Below are 19,799 nucleotides of genomic sequence, written 5' to 3' on the forward strand. Positions count from 1 at the left end.
TCTGCACTCGGTCCTCGATCAGCCCAGGTATCAGAATCGGTATCTGAAAGGAAAAAATGAAATCTCTATTATTAGTCTTTTTTAAACACACAAATTCTGCTTGTCCTCTAAACTTGTACCAGAATGGTAATTGGCTCAGAATTTAATTTAGAAAACACCCCTAAGCACCAGAGGAGGAATGTCACACCTATTAAAAATCCAAACAAGGATTATGTGTCATTAGGGTGAAACCTAAAACCCACTCAGTAATAAAAGGTAAGAGGATTATATCCAGCAAACAACTCAGGGGTCACCGCACGTTTGATCGTAGGTCGCGACCAAAGGGTTAGGGTTAAGGGTTAACCCTAACATTTAAGGTTTAAAAGTACTTAAAAAGACTGTACTAAAAAGTCTAGTGTGGTTTTAATTTTATTTGTAAAAACATCTTCAAACTGACAAATCACTGATTCAAATCTTAGATATAATTACTAATAACATATACAAACTCCTCCCCCGCGAGTCTACCTGACTTGGTATATTCCAAGTACTCCTTCTCCATATACACCATTGGGATCCTTTACTTCCGGTTTGCCAGTCGGTACTTCCGCATGGAGACGGAGATGCAGGATCCGGAGCCATAGATCCATCATGAGGTGAATACTGTTTAAAACATCAACACATTTATTACATCTTCTGTGTGTTGGACGTGTCGCTGCACATTCTTCATTGTTAACTTGTGTTTGAAAGGAAAACTCGTCTCGTTAGTTTCTAATGGGAATGCTAAGCTAAGCTAGCATCACAAGCTAACCTCACCTGGCACCAGTTGTTCAGTCATGGGAAGTAAAAGAGAGAAACTTGTGTCTGGAGCAGAAAGAAGCTGTTTCTAAAGTTTTCACCTTTTAAACATGAACCGAGAAAGCTGAGCGTGTTTTAAATTCTCATGTCAAAGACTTGATCACTTGTTTTGTCCTAAACGAGCTAAAGTACGTCCAGTTGACTTTGACTTGAAACATCTGGATATTTATCTTCAGGCTGGGAAACAAAACTGTGACAATAATGATCAGCTTTTAGTTTTCATCAATATCAAAGTAACAAGTTCAATACATGTTGATTTAATAGATTTGTATTGTGTGAACTCAGTGAGGAGAAATAACACAGGATCCATTCAATTCATTCAATTGACTAAGTCAACTCATCTGTAGGCTGCTCCACTTTCCACCTCCGGTTGTACAACCAAAGTAAAACTCTGAATATATGATTCTATTTCAAGATATTTTTTTATGTTTTTCATCTTGTATGAATTGTTGTTTTCTTTACCCTACAAAGGGCCTTTATATTAAATACTTTATATTAAATACTTTATATTTAAATACTTTATAAGAGGCCGCCATGTTTTTTTGTACAGTAGCCCAGACTGGACAAACTAAACATCTTTTGAGTTTCTATGACAACTGAAGCTACCACACGTTGTCATGTTTGGAAGTGGAGGCTGCAATATGCACCTTCACCACTAGATGTCAGTAAAGTCTACACATTGCATTGATAGTGTTTTATTACCCAGCCCTACCAAACCCATAATATATATAATTTACCATCATAAATACCAATATATCTATAGATATAGATAATAATGATCATAATAAACATCACAGTTGACAAACTGAAGCAACAATTGTCTCCCTGACTTTCTGGTTTATTGTTTCTTCTGTTTCCATCAACAGAGCAAATCATTGAGACAGTTTTATATTAGTTCTTCTTTATGAGCAGAGAATGACAAACACAAATCTGATGCAGATCAATGATGTGATATTCGTCCTCACTGTGTTTGAACAATGCATAAACATTATGTTGATTTGTGTTTGCTTGTAAAAGTAAAATTCAACTGTAACATTTGGATTTGAATTATATTCTAATTGTATGTGAGATAGTTAGATTATCGGAAGCATGAAAAGTCAGTTAATAATAATCTCAAATCAATGGTTTGTTACAGAGAGGAGACCCCCCCCCCCCCCACGGAGCCACCAGGAGCCGGAGCTGCTGCCGGGGGCCACCATGAGGTGACTATTGCATAAAATAGCTCAACGTTTATTAGATATTCTGTGTGTTCATGTGTTTCTGCAGCTTTTTCATTGTTAACATGTGTTGTTGAGGAAAACTCGTCTCATTAGTTTGTTTTGTTTGCTACTGTCATTAGCCAGAGATGGAGGTAGAGGGAGCCAGAGCCGCCAGGAGCCGGAGCCCATGGACCCATCATTTGGTGACTACTGCTTAAAATATCAACACATTTATTGGATCTTCTGCGTGTTTGACGTGTCGCCGCAGCTTTTTCATTGTTAACATGTTAATAGTGGAAACTGCTGTGACTCATCAAACAATCAGAAGATCTAATCAATGGGTTGCTATTTCAGGTGGTAGTTATCGAGAGGAGACCCCACAAACCTTTTTTCTGTGTATGCGGTTTACAGATAATAATATTAATTAAATGTTTCAGTAAAATTTCAGCCGGTTTCTGTGTTTCCTTCGATAACCACTTGTTCCTGATTCTCTGGAGGGCCGGGGGAGACACAGCCTCCCCCTGGTACTCACCCCCACCACCAGTGTCCCCGTCACCCACATACAGACAGACACACAGACACACCCGTTACCAACACCCACATACAGACAGACAGACACAAACATACACGCTCCGGTTATCAGCCACGGTGAGGATTCGAACTAGCTCCTCACAGGTACATCCTTGCAGATGTGAACCAATCCACCACACCACCGAGTCCCCTTTGCGTTCACCAACTTTCTCGTGGTGCCTTTATCTTTTCACTTCAATCTCCCAGAGCATAAGAATCAAACCTCAGTCTTGTTCTGTTTCCATGAACAAGACTTGAACTCACAGCTACAGAATCACCAGACTACTGTCATCTGACTGAGCTACTTGACCCAACACAAACAAAGATCCTCTCATGAAGCTTTCAACTGTCTCATCAGACTGTTTGACTTCATAAATTCACTGGGTCCCATAAGAATTGAACCCACGACTCCAGGTCTGCAAGTCCTTCCTCTAACAGACTGAGATACTTGACCAGACACACTTCAACCTCTGTCTCTGGGTTCTTGGCTCTTTAATGTGAGTGGAGGACTTCACCAGCTCTGAGTGTTTGCATTGGGGGCTGGACATAGAAGAAGAAGCTTCTTAAAAAGAAATGACAGGTGTCTGACCAAGTAGCTCAGTCTGTTAAAGGATACACTGCTACACCTGAGGTCGCTGGTTCGATTCTTATTACAATCTGTTCTCTAAGAGGCTGAGCTACTTGACCAGAGACACACAAGCCTCTTTCTTTGAGTTCTCAAGTCCAACTCACTGACACTCAGTGAAATTATGAAGTTATACACATGAAAGACTTGAGAAGCCAAAGAAAGAGACTTGTGTGTCTCTGGTCAAGTAGCTCAGCTTCTTAGAAGATGGACTCATAAGAATCGAACCAGCAACCTCAGAGGTCTAAGTCCTGCTCCAACAGACTGAGCTACTTGGTCAGACACCTGCTGTTTCCTTCTTAGAAAGTTTTCTTTAAAGTCCAGCCCCCAATGCAAACACCCAATGATCTGTTTAAGTCCAACGCTCTATACATATAGAACGTCCGTTAAAACTTTGTCATCATCCTGTAGCGTAGAGGAAAGGCTACAGGTCTTGATGGCAGAAGGTTCTTGGTTCAAATCCCACTGAGTTTAGCTTTAAGTTCTCTTGTGTAGATGCACTCTTCATATAGTACGTCCGTTAATTTAAAGCCATCATCCTCCTGCAGTGTAGTGGAAAGGCTACAGGTCTTGATGGCAGAAGGTTCCTGGTTCAAAACCTGCTATGGTGAGCTTTAATGTCTGTTAAAGTAATGTCATTGTGCTTCTGTAGTGTGGAGGTAATGCTACAGGTCTTTGGACCAGAAGGTTCTTGGTTCAAATCTGACAAAAGACACTTTACCATTCTCCCATGATCCATGCAATTTAAAAGAATTAATTAAAATAAAATATACAAAAAGTGACTTAATTAAAATAAAAAAAAGACTTAATTATACTCTGTCTTTATTGCACTCTGCACAATACTTATAATACTTATATTACTAAAATAAAATATTGCATTCTCCCATGCTTCGCATGGGAGAATGCTTTTAAGCTAGTTGAATAGTTGCATTCTCCCATGCTTCGCATGCTGCGCATGCGAAGCATGTGGAGAATGCAACTATTCAACTAGTCATGGGAGCCTTGTTCCTTGTTGCCTTGTTCCTTGTTGCCTTGTTCTGGCAGGAGACACATTGTTGGACTCACCCAGACTCCGTGCTTTGCACGGAGACTGGTGAGGACTGGGTTCTTTCATACAGCTATGCATCATCCACCTGCTCCCCTACACTCAACACTCGACACCCTGCTCCAAAGCCTAAGCCTAAGCCAAGGCCAGTTTGGCTCTGGTCAGATTTGAACCAAGAACCTTCAGGAGCCAAGTCCTGCAGCATCTCCTCTAGGCTAGCGGAGGTCTCCTTTAGTCCTTTGAACAGATGTTCTATTTGTCTTGTTCATTTGTATCATGTTAACAATACAAAATTGCTCCTGAATGGGAGAATGGAAAACTGTCTGTGGCCAGATTTGAACCAAGAACCTTCTGGTTGTAAGACCTGTAGCGTTTCCTCAACACTGCAGAAGGACAATGGAATAAATTTACCGGACGTTCTATATGTATAGTGCATTTTCACAAGAGAACTTAAAGCTAACAACAGCGGGTTTTGAACCAAGAACATTCTGCTATTAAGACCTGTAACCTCTCCTCTACGCTACAGAAGGACAACGGAATACTTTTAACGGACGTTCTATATGTATAGTGCATTTTCACAAGAGAACTTAAAACTAACCTAAGTGGGTTTTGAACCAAGAACATTCTGCTAGCGAGACCTGCAGGCTTTCCTCTACGCTACAGGAGGATGATGGAATGTTTTTAACGGATGTTCTATATGTACAGTGCGTTTTCACTTGAGAGAACGAGTTTTATGAGCGTTGGACCCAGAACATTCTTTATCCTCACCAAGTTGCTCAGTCTGATAGAGGATGGACTAAGCAGTCTGAAGTGGTGGGTTCGATTCTTATGAGAGTCCATCTTCTAAGAAGCTGAGTTATTGACCAGAGACAAACAAGTCTCCTTCTTTGGGTTCTAAAGTCTTTCATGTGTATAACTTCATAATTTCACTGAGTGTCAGTGAGTTGGACTTGAGAACTCAAAGAAGGAGGCTTGTGTGTCTCTGGTCAAGTAGCTCTGTTTTTTAAAGGATGGACTTTCATAAGAATTGAATTCTCGACTTTGGGTTTGCAAGTCCATCCTCTATAGGACTGAGCTACTTGACCAGACAGACAATCCTTTCTGTTTTGGTCCTCAAGTCTTTAATCTGAGCGTTGGACTTCGACAGATCATTGGGTGTTTGCATTGGGAGCTGGACTTTAGAGAAGAAGCTTCTAAGAAGGAAACAGCAGGTGTCTGGTCAAGTAGCTCAGTCTGTTGGAGCAGGACTTCAATCTCTGAGGTTGCTGGTTTGATTCTTATGAGTCCAACTTCTAAGAAGCTGAGCTACTTGACCAGAGACACACAAGTCTCTTTCTTTGGGTTCTAAAGTCTTTCATGTGTATAATTTCATAATTTCACTGAGTGTCAGTGAGTTGGACTTGAGAACTCAAAGAAAGAGGCTTGTATGTCTCTGGTCAAGTAGCTCAGTTTTTTTAAAGGATGGACTTTCATAAGAATCGAACTCATGACTTTCAGTTGCAAGTCCATCCTCTATAGGACTGAGCTACATGACCAGACAGACAATACTTTCTCTTTGGGTCCTCAAGTCTTTAATCTGAGCGTTGGACTTCAACAGATCATTCGGTGTTTGCATTGGGAGCTGGACTTCCATCATCCTCCTGTAGCGTAGAGGAAAGGCTGCAGGTCTCGCTAGCAGAATGTTCTTGGTTCAAAACCCGCTTAGGTTAGTTTTAAGTTCTCTTGTGAAAATGCACTATACATATAGAACGTCCGGTAAAATTATTCCATTGTCCTTCTGCAGTGTTGAGGAAACGCTACAGGTCTTACAACCAGAAGGTTCTTGGTTCAAATCTGGCCACAGACAGTTTTCCATTCTCCCATTCAAATCCATTCAGGGGCAATTTTGTATTGTTAACATGTTACAAATAGAACATCTGTTCAAAGGACTAAAGGAGACCTCCGCTAGCCTAGAGGAGATGCTGCAGGACGCGGCTGCAGGACGCGGCTGCAGGACGCGGCTGCAGGACGCGGCTGGTTCAAATCTGACCAGAGCCAAACTGGCTTTGGCCTTGGAGCAGGGTGTCAAATGTTGAGTGTAGGGGAGCAGGTGGATGATGCATAGTTGTATGAAAGAACCCAGTCCTCACCAGTCTCCGTGCAAAGCACAGAGACTGGGTGAGTGCAACAATGTGTCTCCTGCCAGAACAAGGCTTCAAGAATAGTTGCATTCTCCCATGGGAGAATGCAATATTTTAGTATTATAAGTGTTGTGCGGAGTGCAATAAGGAAAGAGTATAATTAAGTCTTTTTTTTTAGTTTAATTAATTCTTTTAAATTGCATGGATCATGGGAGAATGGTAAACTGTCTTTTGTCAGATTTGAACCAAGAACCTTCTGGTCGAAAGACCTGTAGCATTACCTCTACACTACAGGACAATGAATTAACTTTAACAGACGTTCTATATGTAGAGTACAATTTTCACAAGAGATCTTAAAGCTCACCATAGCAGGATTTGAACCAGGAACCTTCTGCTATCAACACCTGTAGCCTTTCCACTACACTGCAGGAGGATGATGGCTTTAAATTATTGGACGTACTATATGAAGAGTACATCTACACAAGAGAACTTAAAGCTAAACTCAGCGGGATTTGAACCAAGAACCTTCTGCCATCAAGACCTGGAGCCTTTCCTCTACGCTGCAGGTGGATGATGGCTTTAAATCAACGGACGTACTATATGAATAGTGCATTTTCACAAGAGAACTTAAGGCTACACTCAGCGGGTTTTGAACCAAGAACCTTCTGCTTTTAACGGACGTTCTATATGTATAGAGCGTTGGACTTAAACAGATCATTGGGTGTTTGCATTGGGGGCTGGACTTTAAAGAAAACCTTCTAAGAAGGAAACAGCAGGTGTCTGACCAAGTAGCTCAGTCTGTTGGAGCAGGACTTAGACCTCTGAGGTTGCTGGCTTGATTCTTATGAGTCCATCTTCTAAGAGGCTGAGCTACTTGACCAGAGACACACAAGTCTCTTTCTTTGGCTTCTCAAGTCTTTCATGTGTATAACTTCATGTCAGTGAGTTGGACTTGAGAACTCAAAGATAGAGGCTTGTGTGTCTCTGGTCAAGTAGCTCAGCCTCTTAGAGAACAGATTGTAATAAGAATCGAACCAGCGACCTCAGGTGTAGCAGTGCATCCTTTAACAGACTGAGCTACTTGGTCAGACACCTGTCATTTCTTTTTAAGAAGCTTCTTCTTCTATGTCCAGCCCCCAATGCAAACACTCAGAGCTGGTGAAGTCCTCCACTCACATTAAAGAGCCAAGAACCCAGAGACAGAGGCTGAAGTGTGTCTGGTCAAGTATCTCAGTCTGTTAGAGGAAGGACTTGCAGACCTGGAGTCGTGGGTTCAATTCTTATGGGACCCAGTGAATTTATGAAGTCAAACAGTCTGATGAGACAGTTGAAAGCTTCATGAGAGGATCTTTGATTGTGTTGGGTCAAGTAGCTCAGTCAGATGACAGTAGTCTGGTGATTCTGTAGCTGTGAGTTCAAGTCTTGTTCATGGAAACAGAACAAGACTGAGGTTTGATTCTTATGCTCTGGGAGATTGAAGTGAAAAGATAAAGACGCCATGAGAAGGTCGGTGAATGCGAAGGGGACTAGGTGGTGTGGTGGATTGGTTCACATCTGCAAGGATGTACCTGTGAGGAGCTGGTTCAAATCCTCACCGTGGCTGATAACCGGAGCGTGGGTGTTTGTGTTTGTGTGGATGTTTGTAGGTTTGTATGTGCTTGGTGACGGTGGCACTGGTGGTGGGGGTGAGTACCAGGGGGAGGCCGTGTCTCCCCCGGCCCTCCAGAGAGTCAGGAACAAGTGGTTATCGAAGGAAACACAGAAACCGGCTGAAACGTTACTGAAACATTTATTTAATATTATTATCTGTAAACTGCATACACGGAAAAAAAGGTTTGCAGGGTCTCCTCTCGGTAACTACCACCTGAAATAGCAACCCATTGATTAGATCTTCTGATTGTTTGATGAGTCACAGCAGTTTCCACTATTAACATGTTAACAATGAAAAAGCTGCGGCGACACGTCAAACACGCAGAAGATCCAATAAATGTGTTGATATTTTAAGCAGTAGTCACCAAATGATGGGTCCATGGGCTCCGGCTCCTGGCGGCTCCTGGCGGCTCCAGCGGCTCCTGGCGGCTCCTGGCGGCTCTGGCGGCTCTGGCTCCCTCTACCTCCATCTCTGGCTAATGACAGTAGCAAACAAAACAAACTAATGAGACGAGTTTTCCTCAACAACACATGTTAACAATGAAAAAGCTGCAGAAACACATGAACACACAGAATATCTAATAAATGCTGAGCTATTTTATGCAATAGTCACCTCATGGTGGCCCCCGGCAGCAGCTCCGGCTCCTGGTGGCTCCGTGGGGGGGGGTCTCCTCTCTGTAACTGCTGCCTAAAATAACAAACCATTGATTTGAGATTATTATTAACTTGAGACAAAACAACATTCTGTTATTGACTGACTTTTCATGGTTCAGATAATCTAACAATCTCACATACAATTAGAATATAATTCAAATCCAAATGTTACAGAAGAACTAATATAAAACTGTCTCAATGATTTGCTCTGTTGATGGAAACAGAAGAAACAATAAACCAGAAAGTCAGGGAGACAATTGTTCCTTCAGTTTGTCAACTGTGATGTTTATTATGATCATTATTATCTATATCTATAGATATATTGGTATTTATGGTGGTAAATTATATATATTATGGGTTTGGTAGGGCTGGGTGATAAAACACTATCAATGCAATGTGTAGACTTTAGTGACATCTAGTGGTGAAGTTGCATGTTGCAGCCTCCACTTCCAAACATGACAGAACCTGTGGTAGCTTCAGTTGTCATAGAAACTCAAAAGATGTTTAGTTTGTCCAGTCTGGGCTACTGTAAAAAAAAAAACATGGTGGCCTCTTATAAAGTATTTAAATATAAAGTGTTTAAATCGAAAGTATTTAAATAGAAAGTATGTAAATAGAAAGTATTTAAATAGAAAGACCCTTTCTAGGGTAAAGACAGTGAAAGCATCACTAGGATTATTTTATATCAAATTTCTAATAGATCGATTTTATGCGCACCATGTTTGTACCTTAACAGAAAGAATTAATGTTTTGTTATGTGTTAGGACTGTAATCTGTGGCATACAACACTGTACTTAAACTTGTTCTCATACCTAAACCTTTATATATATTACAGTATTCCCTTAGCTTTATTCAACATCACACATACATGAATGCACTGTGCTCATTAAGACACTGTGACCTATGCCTTAGAAAGAAATCAAGCAGCTGCCCCAGCTTCTGAAGGGCAGATAGGAAAGGCGCTGTGTTGTCTGAAAAACACACATGCTTACGCACACAGAACACACAGCCGATAAAGCAGGAACACAATATTTCTCACTCAATGAACAACAACACCGTATCTGCAACACTACTGAAGACCCACAAGGCTTCAGCCGGGTCAATGCTTGTTTTTAATACAAAGCTACTGTCAAAGGAGGGGCGAACCTGGGAGCGGCTCCAGACACAAGTTTCTCTCTTTTACTTCCCATGACTGAACAACTGGTGCCAGGTGAGGTTAGCTTGTGATGCTAGCTTAGCTTAGCATTCCCATTAGAAACTAACGAGACGAGTTTTCCTTTCAAACACAAGTTAACAATGAAGAATGTGCAGCGACACGTCCAACACACAGAAGATGTAATAAATGTGTTGATGTTTTAAACAGTATTCACCTCATGATGGATCTATGGCTCCGGATCCTGCATCTCCGGCTCCATGCGGAAGTACCGACTGGCAAACCGGAAGTGGAGGATCCCAATGGTGTATATGGAGAAGGAGTACTTGGAATATACCAAGTCAGGAAAAGTCCACAGGGGTGAAGCTCGGAGAAGTAACTCAATGAAGATATGCAACTGTTCAAACTATTTGAAAAAATTCCTCAGCATTACTGATTTTTTTAAATAAACACAAAATTATCTGATATTATAATTAAATAATAACGTAATCTGTTTTCCTGCAGATATGAATCCATCATGAGCTCAATCATTGACAGTTTGACGCTTGTTTCTGTGAATCAAATTAAAATCTATCTATGTCATCAAACTACTAGATATTATACTATATATACAAACTATGTATTGAATCCTATCATGTACTAGAATGTGTATCCTGCATCTTAACAGACGTTCTATAATTATTTTCACAAGAGAACTTAAGCTAAACCACACTAGACTTTTTAGTACAGTCCTCTACTTTTAAACCTCAAATCTTGGACGTGGAGATTTTAAGAATAAAGTCAAAACACTACGAGGATAAACTTGTAATTTAATGAGAACAGAAGTTATCATATTGCAAGAATAAAGTTGTGATTTAATGAGAGAAATTTTTTATTACGAGAATACAAGAGTCTTAATATTTAGAGAATGAGAACAACTTTAACCCCAATATGGTCTTTAAATATTGGTCGATATCTCCATAAAATCACACATCACTGACTCAGTTTGCTAATATTATATATACACACATATGTACATCTATACCAAATGCAATAGCCTGTATAATGTTGTGCAGCTGTCAGCGTGAGAGGATGAGACGTGGTGTCGACGCTGGGACGTTTACTCCTGCACCAGAGGTCATCGCCCTCTTCCTGCTGAACTTCCTGTCAGATTCAGGTTGTACACACACTTGTCATCTTTGTGCATGTGTCTTGTTTTTGTCAAATCACTGCACATGTGAAATACAGGCCATAAAAAACATTGGTTGTATGAAGTATAATTGAATATTACATGAAGGTACAGATGTGTACAGCCAACAGGTCATTTTGTTAAATTCATCATGAATATTAAAGTCCAGATTAAAGATGAACCTAAATAATGATATTTGAGTCCCACAGGATGCAAAGTTACAATCACTGTAATTAATTTATTCTGTCATAGGAACGTGACTGATTGGTGAACCCGTGGTTTTCCTGCTGGCAGATGAAAACACTGGAGGTAACGGCCTGTCGGTCACTGACTCCTGCCTTCAGCTGCTGTCGTGAAACAACAGAGAAGAGGATCATGACCTCTGTGGAACAGCTAAACATCTCTTTTGAATTTTAAATGTGCTGCTTCTGATCTTACCATGTGTTTCAGTCGTTTAATAATGTTTCTATTTTATCGTGTTTTCACTCATCTTCTCATCTTTTACTTCTGTATCTGGATCTATTGCTGTGTGATCTTCAATTTTCCCTTATTTTTCCCTTTTAACTGTAGAATATTAAATTTTTAACTCGTAAATGTGTTTTGAATGCTGCTATGTTAATAAAGTTTTTTATTACTGTTATTATTATGTATCCAAGATGATTTTTTGGGGGGGGAAACGACAAATTATGACTTAATAAATAAATGTAATGTTTACTATGGTTAATGATGTGAGAATCTGACATTAATAAGTATTTTCTGGGACATTTGTGGAGGTTCGTTATCAGCTCAGTGTGAATTGTGAATTTTCCACTCAAGCGTGATTTAAAGACCAGAATCATCTTCTGCAGGAAACTGACTTTAGAAATAAATCAGCAAAGAGAACTGCTACCACCTTGTGGTACAAATGTAAAATTACACTGATGACCTTTGGCATATATTGTATTGTATACACAATTATATATATATGTACACTAATATTGATATCTATATCTATATATATTGTATTGAATATATTATATATGAGCAAAAGTAATATAATAATGCACTTAAATGCTTTTTTTTCTAAAATGCCTGAATTAAATACAAATTTATTCAATTATGAATTAAAATGTAATATTAGAAAAAAATTAACAAATAAATACATGTGCATTAATAATCTAATAATAATTATATTACCTAATTACTTCATATCCAGCATAAAGTTGTGAGAATATAATGATAAACTAACGTGTTTAATTGTGAAAGAATAATCTTTGGTTTGTCATGTATTCATATTGCTGTTCACACGGCCCCTCAGAGCTGAAGCTGTGGTTGATGGACCACGTGTGTTGGAACGTGAGTAACTGAGGAGAAAACACGAAACAGATGTTCTTCTCTTTCAACATCGAGGATCCTGTGAGGCAACATCACTGCACATGTTCCTGTCTCATTTCTGGGAAACATATACAAATTACATTTAGTTTTTCTTTGTATTCTGTGTTTATAAGTAGAATTTGTTCACTTAATGTTGATAAGATGCAATAATGATGATGAAAAACGTTATTCTCATATAAAGGCAATTCTGTCAGCAACATTCTGTCCACTAGGTGGCGCCTCTGTCCATGCTTTTAACTATATATTATTCTTTTAAGTTACTCATGTAAACCCCTTTTTGATTTGAACAATTTATTGATGGATTGATATTTAATTTTAGAGTTTTTTAATAATTGCTCTTGTTTTACTCATTAAAATATCGGATGAGGAATTACTTTTTAATTTACTATATTTGATTCATACCTCAATAAATCAGGATTTAAGAGCTATACTGAAAACCGCCACCAGGTGGCGATGAACAATGAATTAAATGCCTGTTTTATGTTATATCTGTAAACATTATTTTAATTTGAACTACTTATTGATGATTTATTTTAATTCATATACATTTTTTTTAATAATGTATGATACAATAATTTATACAATAATTACTTAATACGGTAGGATTTATGAGCTATACTGAAAACCGCCACCAGGTGGCGATTGAGACATTGTGGCTTTGATTTAAATCTTTTATTTTGAAGATTTTTGACACTTCAGCTCTTTTAAATGATCGCTCTTTTTAACATATGAAATCTAAACGCTATATTATTTATTGTATAGTGATATATTGATGGAATGCTTTGTGAGCTTTGCGTCTCTTGGCACTTCTGACACTCCGTAGTTCCTGTGGTTATAAAAGAGCCTGAGGGACGTCAGGGGCAGTTTCACGTTCCAGAGCAGCAGGTAGGAGCCTGAGCTTCGTTCTAGAGCAATCACCAATAATCCAGAATGATCAATAACCATCTTCAGTGTGTTTCTGCTTCGTTCTTCACTCTGAACTCTGACAAATCACTTTCTTCTTCTCTCACTTCGGGAACATGGCGACGTCTTTTCCTCCTGAACACTTCACGCGCTTCTCTCGATCTCACGTCACACAACACGTTGACTCTTTTCAACGCAACGCGAACGTTTTAATGTGCAGACAAGTTGGCGCGTGAAAAGTGGTGACGATGTTTTTAATGTTAAAAATCACAGTGTGGCGTGAGCTCTTATTTAGAAAAGGCCATATGGAAATGAATGTAAAGCGTCAACTACAAAATGGAAAATACTTGTTTCTACATATTTATACTTTAACTAGTTTTTTACTTTATACTTGATCATAATGTATGAAACATAAACCACTTGTTTTTGATAATTATCCTTTGTTTAGTTTTGTACTTGATACTTTAGCACAGGAAGTAAATTGAGTAAAAAATGTGCAGGAAGCTCTTATTTTGAAAAGGCCCAATAAAAACTAAATGCAAAATACTAGTTTTTAATCATTTTACTTTATTATAATATTCTGATTCTGATTCGTGATATAATGATCCTGTTTGGGCTTTAAAGCTGAAAAGCTTTGTTTACTTTTATAAACAAAGGAAGCAAATGCAGTAAACAAGATGTGTCCTTCTGAGCTATTGTTTTGAAAAGGCTACATAGCAGTAAAGTGCTCATATAATGCTCAAGTTTTAAGCTTTAATGCTGAAAATCTTTTTATAAGTACAGGAAGTAAATGGAGTAAATAAAAAGGACATTATTTCAAACAAGTACTAGTTTTTAATAATTCTACTTTATTCCAAATTTTTACTATACTATTATTTGTTTGTTCTTAAGGACAATATTTCCTTTTTAAAAGCAGCCGGGGGAAGAAGCACAAAGTGGAACTCAAACCCCCGACCTGTTTCCAGTGCAGCTCACTGTGTTGAAATCCACTCTTTATCATCCTGTTGCACAATTTATTGCCTCAGCCTGGTTTATATAAGTCAGTGATAAACAGTTGGCTCCTCTGTGCCCCTGCAGTCATGTACCTGTACCTCCTGGGCCTGGTGGTTCTCTTCTACCTGTACCGCTGGGTCAGGGAGATGCCCAGGGTCCCCGACAAAGGCAGCAAGCACGTGTACATCACCGGCTGCGACTCAGGCTTCGGGAACCTCCTGGCTCGCCATCTAGACAAGCAAGGGTTCCGAGTGATCGCGGCTTGCTTCACAGAGAAGGGAGAAGACGATCTGAAGAAGTCCTGCTCCAGCAGCCTGACCACCATGCACCTCGATGTCAGGTCCAAGGACAGCGTGGAGAAAGTGGGGGCGATGATCAAGGAGAAAGTGGGCGAGCGAGGTGAGCGTGGCGGCCATCATGTCCCAGTTTAAGTTTGGTTTATCACAGTATTAAAGTCCATCATTAACCATTATACGTTCGCTCTGGCTCAACTTTCAGATTAAGATGTTGGACCTCGGTGTTCTTCATCGGCATCTGCTCTGTCAAACATTGATTCGTTCCAAGAAGTCACATTTTTTTATATCGCACAAATCAGACATGAGGCCTTCATTTAATTTACGAGCAAACACCGTAGCCTGTAAATAAACATGGCCGACACGTCTGCTCCTCAAAAGTGAAGCCAAAGCTCCTGCATGTTAGTGGATGGGACAGTATTTATTTAGTGCTTCATAAACATATATGATGTGATTCTATTGAACTTGACCACAACACGATCCTTTGACACACTGTGTGCTGGTGGACTTTGGATCCGCTGCCGCAGTCTGGTTGATTTTTTACCAGGACCTTTGACCTCCTGTCTCTGTAGTTTAACAAGAAGATACACACAGTTCGTCTCAGTTGGAGTTTTTAAAGTGGTCGTGACACAAAGATTTCTGTCTTGATTTGTTGATTTTAAAGTCTTGGATTGTTGGATTTCCTCAGTTTTCACATTGTGTCCCGTCCATGCATTGATTTGTTAAATGTTGGGGACAAGTAGGACGGGGGTGAAAGTTAAATGTGTCCTCTGTCCTCCCAGGTTTATGGGCTGTAGTGAACAACGCGGGCGTGTCCGTTCCCTCGGCGCCGAACGATTGGCTGACCATTGATGATTTCAAGTCGATGCTGGACGTGAACCTGATCGGGGTGATCGCCACGACCCTGAGCGTCCTCCCGCTGATTAAGAAGGCCAGAGGCAGGGTGGTGAACGTGGCCAGCGTGTTTGGGAGGATCAGTGCGACCGGAGGCCCGTACACCATCTCGAAGTACGGCGTGGAGGCCTTCAACGACAGCCTCAGGTAAAACATCCATCCACTGAGCTAATTACTGGTCAGGATCCACGTTAATACACAAGTACTGATGAAGTGAAATGTCTCCCTCAGGCTGAATATGAAGCATTTCGGGGTCAAAGTCCTCTGCATCGAACCCGGCTTCTTCAAAACCAACGTGACCGACAGCACCCTCCTGAAGAGAAACGTGGAGACGCTGTGGGCCAAGCTGCCTCAGGAGGTCAAAGACGACTACGGAGCCGAGTTCCTGCCCATGTGTGAGTCTGGGTCCTCAGCACGGAGAATCAGGCCTTAATGAAGGGGGACGATTCTAGAAGAGTCGAGTTGTAATTAAATATTTTTTTAAAAGTCAAGATATTATGAGAATATTACAATAATCATAATATTACAAGAATATCTGGTAATATTACAACTTTATATCATAATATGATGACTTTATTCTCAACAGATCTTTTTCCCTTGTGGCCTTGATGCTCCGTCATATCTCCTTTCTTCATTTCTTTACTTTAAATGAATGAATAAATTAATTTCTTGCACTTGTTTTTCCCTCCTAGCATTAGATTTAATAGATGAGAAAGTCTCCAAGATCAGCGACGGGGATCTGATGAAGGTGGTCAGCTGCATGGAGCACGCCGTGTCCGCGGTCCGGCCCCGCACCCGCTACTCCCCGGGCTGGGACGCCAAGCTCTTCTGGCTGCCGCTGTCGTACATGCCCTCCTGCTTCACCGATTACTTCTTCCACATTCAATCCAGTCCCATCGCCAAGAAGATATAATACGCTGCTCTTCTTCTTCATGTATTCATGTTTGTATTCATTACTTCTGTGATATAAACAACACGACCAAGTGATGTGTGTGTTCTTTCACGTTATCTACAGGCACATTGAAGTTTGTTCAGCTGCTCGGCCTTGACGATGTGTGAGAGCCATAAATAAAAACAGCCCAATTCAGACTTGATTACAAAGTACATGTCGCACAACTTTGTTACCTGAGCACGTTTCTCCAGATCATTAACTTCTTGTGTGAATTATTGAAAATGAAAATCTGAAATACACATATTTATATCCTGTCTTTGTATTTGAGTCCAGGGGAGATGTTTGAAGTTGTAAATCTCCACATAAACTCCCACTTGTCAATATGGCCTCATATCTTATCAAGTAAACCAACCTATAGACAGGGTGCTGCAGGAGCCAGAGTTTCTTCACTCCGGAAAACTACTGGACGGATTGTCCCGAAACTCTAGACGTGCCTGACTTGTTTTTCAAGATACGTGAACTATTCTGAGAAACGCCTTAACTCGCAATCTTACAGAACGGGAAACGTTTCCTGAATCCGCCCTCTGATCCAGAACTGCACCAAAGGTTAATGGGTTCTTTACTGATGCATCCTTCCACCAAGTTTTGTGGAAATCTGTCCAGTATTTGTTTAATCCTGCGAATTCATTCATTATTATTTATGTATTTGTGCCTGATTGGAGGCTGTCAGAAAACTAAAGTAAATATTAGCTCTGCTGCTGGGCTGGAAGGGGGTTCATTGATTTGAGCAAACATTTTAATGAATTAAAAGTTTCATCTGCAAGTTTTAACTGGTTTAAGAAAAGAGTTTAGAGAAAACTAGATTGATTCCACTCTGGAGAAATTAATTTGTTACAGCAGCAGATGGTGAAAAAAGCAATAGAATAAAATGGAGAAAAAAAAACAAGAGGATTAGACTTGAGTAAAGGGCAGGGGCACAGGGAGAACGAGGAGAACAGGTTAACAGACTTTCCTTCAAATACCTTTGTCTCTTGTCAAACTGTGACCTCAGGGCTGGAATTTAGTTGTGGAACATGAAGGAACTTGTCGCTGGTCGTCCTGACAGAACCTGATCTCTCACCTATTATCAGCAACTTGTTAAAAAGTCATTTATTTCTGCTTTTCTGAGTCTGATGGTGAAAACATTAAGTGATGCAAATGAAAATAAAAGTTGAGCAACGTCAGACTCAGAGATCATTTATAAACATATTGTTTGATAATTACACAACTAAACTACACAAACAAACAACTTCCATTAAATTGTGTGGAGGGACACGACTCGAAGAAGGACCCATCAAAGTTTGGTGCAGATTCAGGATTTTCTTTCTCACTTTGTTTAACATTGCAAGGTTTACGTTTTTTAACATATTTGTTGATTTCTTATAAAAATGTTAAACAGGCTAGAAATTGGGCGAATTTACAAAACTATATATATAGTTTATACTGTTGTCAGAAATATGATGCTATACTGCCCTCTGCTGGCCAATATGCGAAACTGGGATGTGTTTGCCTCCAGATGCTTCACAGGCCCCAATCTGTTCAAAATGGAATTCTTCAAATAAGAAAACACAAAAACAGAAGAAAAAACACAACGATAAATACAAAAACACAACGGAAAGTAAGAAAACAAACAAGGAAACAAAAAGTATGACAAATAAGAAAACGACAACAGATGGTAAAACACATTAACGTCTACCTGATGTCGACAGGGATCATCGCTGCTTGGACCACAGCACTAAGGCACATGGAAGCAGCACTTCCTTCCTGTTAGAACGACAGACAGTGCCTTCGTCCAATCAGCGAACAGCAGGTACCGCCCTTTCCCATGTGGTGTTTTTGGATTTGCCGTGTGTTTGGCACTTCAGCGCCACCATAGGGACCAGTTCGATCAAAGACATCAAAGACACCGAGCGTAAAGGAAATACAAACACCAGTAATGTTTAACATAATTTATATTTATTTTTCTTTTGAACAAAATGTTAATAAATGTATTTGTTTAACGTCCAAAAAAGATCATGACTTGTGGGACGCATTTTATAAATAATTTCATCCAAGTCTTTTGTAGAAAAAAAAGAAAGTAAATTAGCAAACTAAAGCATCTCTAGTATGACAATATGACGTATTTTTTTCTCTATATTTGAACCCTTTTCTCAATTCAAGCTTTTTTTTTTTTGTATATTTTTCGTAAGACCTCTTTTTCTCTTCTTTTTAACATCCAACTTAGTCCTACTCATCAACTCACACCACTGCTTTAGACAACAGAAAAATGCGGCAAAAATATCCAAAGAAATCAGACAAAAACCGAGGAGGCGAAAAGAAAAACACTGAGATTCCAACTGTGGTGGGTGGGGCGTGGGAGAGGGGGCGTGGGGGGGGGGGGGGGCGGATCCCACATCCTCAGGACATATTTACAACAGAAAGGACGAGGGGATGGGTGGTTTGTGGGGGAGTGAGCAGGTGAGTGTGGGGTGGGGTTCGTCTGCATAGATCCACAGGACTCAGATCGTGAACAGCTAGAGGTGGAAGGGCTGGAGCAGAGTGTGGGTCTGTTACATCCGCTGCTGTCTGCATGGGGGTGGAGCTCTCACCAGTTTGTCGAGGAAAACAAACAAAACAACACAAACTCGTAAGATAAAAAAAAGGGGATGAACTGAAAATCCAGAAAATCCGGCACTGATGCTGTGTGTGTGTGTGTGTGTGACGAGTAAATCAATGGTCATTACTGGAAGTGAGGCGAGGTAAAGTCAAGCTGTTAATGGGGAAGGGAGGAGGCACTAATACCACGTCAATAACCAGGTGAAGTTAAAACTCCAGTCTGTCTGTAACGGAACACGAGAGGCAACCAGGACTAAAAGCCTCTTCATCGCTAAAGCTGCTTTCAGACGAGCACTGAACTCCAGAGATTCTCCAGAGATTCTCCGGAGTGTGACAACGCAAAAGTCTGATTGTAAAAAGTCCGCAGATAAACCAAGGAGCCACAGCGTGTTGACGACGTTTCTAACGCAAAAACAAATATCTCAGGATGAAAAAGCGAAGAAGACGCAGAAGACGTGACGAAGATGTCAAGAGAGTTTTTGGTGATAAGACCCGATGCTGGTGTCGTAATTAATACGTTACGTCCGGCCTCCGCCTGCTGCTCCACCCGTCACCTGAATGCGTCTGAGCGGAGAATCTCCCGCTGCGTTGTTCTCGTGTGAAAGACAAACTCCGGAGAAAGTCCTGACCCGATTCTGCGGACGCCCTCCAGAGGTCACGTCTGAAAGCAGCTTAAGTTTGGGATAAATCTTGTTTTCTGTCCCATCTCTCGCTTCCTCATCCTCTCGTGACCTGTCCTCATTGTCAACGTGCACTTTAGCAGCAGCAGCAGCAGCCATGCAGGAAAAAAACACAACA

The 19,799-nt window shown here is 40.4% G+C and overlaps 1 protein-coding gene and 2 long non-coding RNA genes across 4 annotated transcripts in view; 2 read left to right on the plus strand and 1 right to left on the minus strand.

The window, feature by feature from the left end:
• LOC117775158 overlaps positions 1-2,378 on the plus strand; it is a 366,941-nt gene extending 364,563 nt beyond the window's left edge. The window contains exon 3 of the long non-coding RNA XR_004616202.1: positions 2,174-2,378. This is a non-coding gene — a long non-coding RNA (uncharacterized LOC117775158). The remainder of the gene's footprint in view (positions 1-2,173) is intronic.
• On the minus strand, positions 609-10,346 carry LOC117775075. The gene is made up of 5 exons (XR_004616173.1): positions 10,135-10,346; positions 10,068-10,094; positions 8,657-8,731; positions 8,087-8,519; positions 609-700 (listed from the first exon to the last, which is right to left on the minus strand). It is a non-coding gene; the product is annotated as an uncharacterized LOC117775075 (long non-coding RNA).
• Positions 8,714-16,458, plus strand: dhrs9 (dehydrogenase/reductase (SDR family) member 9). 2 transcript variants are annotated; one of them, XM_034607612.1, is made up of 6 exons: positions 8,714-8,720; positions 12,408-12,413; positions 14,350-14,687; positions 15,364-15,622; positions 15,707-15,870; positions 16,168-16,458. In XM_034607612.1, exons 3-6 carry the CDS (start codon positions 14,375-14,377, stop codon positions 16,386-16,388), a joined length of 957 nt encoding a protein of 318 aa, XP_034463503.1. In that variant the 5' UTR covers positions 8,714-8,720; positions 12,408-12,413; positions 14,350-14,374; the 3' UTR covers positions 16,389-16,458. The 2 variants fall into 2 exon arrangements, with proteins under 2 accessions (XP_034463503.1, XP_034463512.1); XM_034607621.1 differs by lacking the exons at positions 8,714-8,720; positions 12,408-12,413 and adding an exon at positions 13,142-13,277 and having other exon boundaries at positions 14,373-14,687.
• The last annotated feature ends 3,341 nt before the right edge of the window (positions 16,459-19,799 follow it).

The sequence above is a fragment of the Hippoglossus hippoglossus genome, chromosome 2, assembly GCF_009819705.1.
Source record: "Hippoglossus hippoglossus isolate fHipHip1 chromosome 2, fHipHip1.pri, whole genome shotgun sequence".
Lineage (NCBI taxonomy): Eukaryota > Metazoa > Chordata > Actinopteri > Pleuronectiformes > Pleuronectidae > Hippoglossus > Hippoglossus hippoglossus.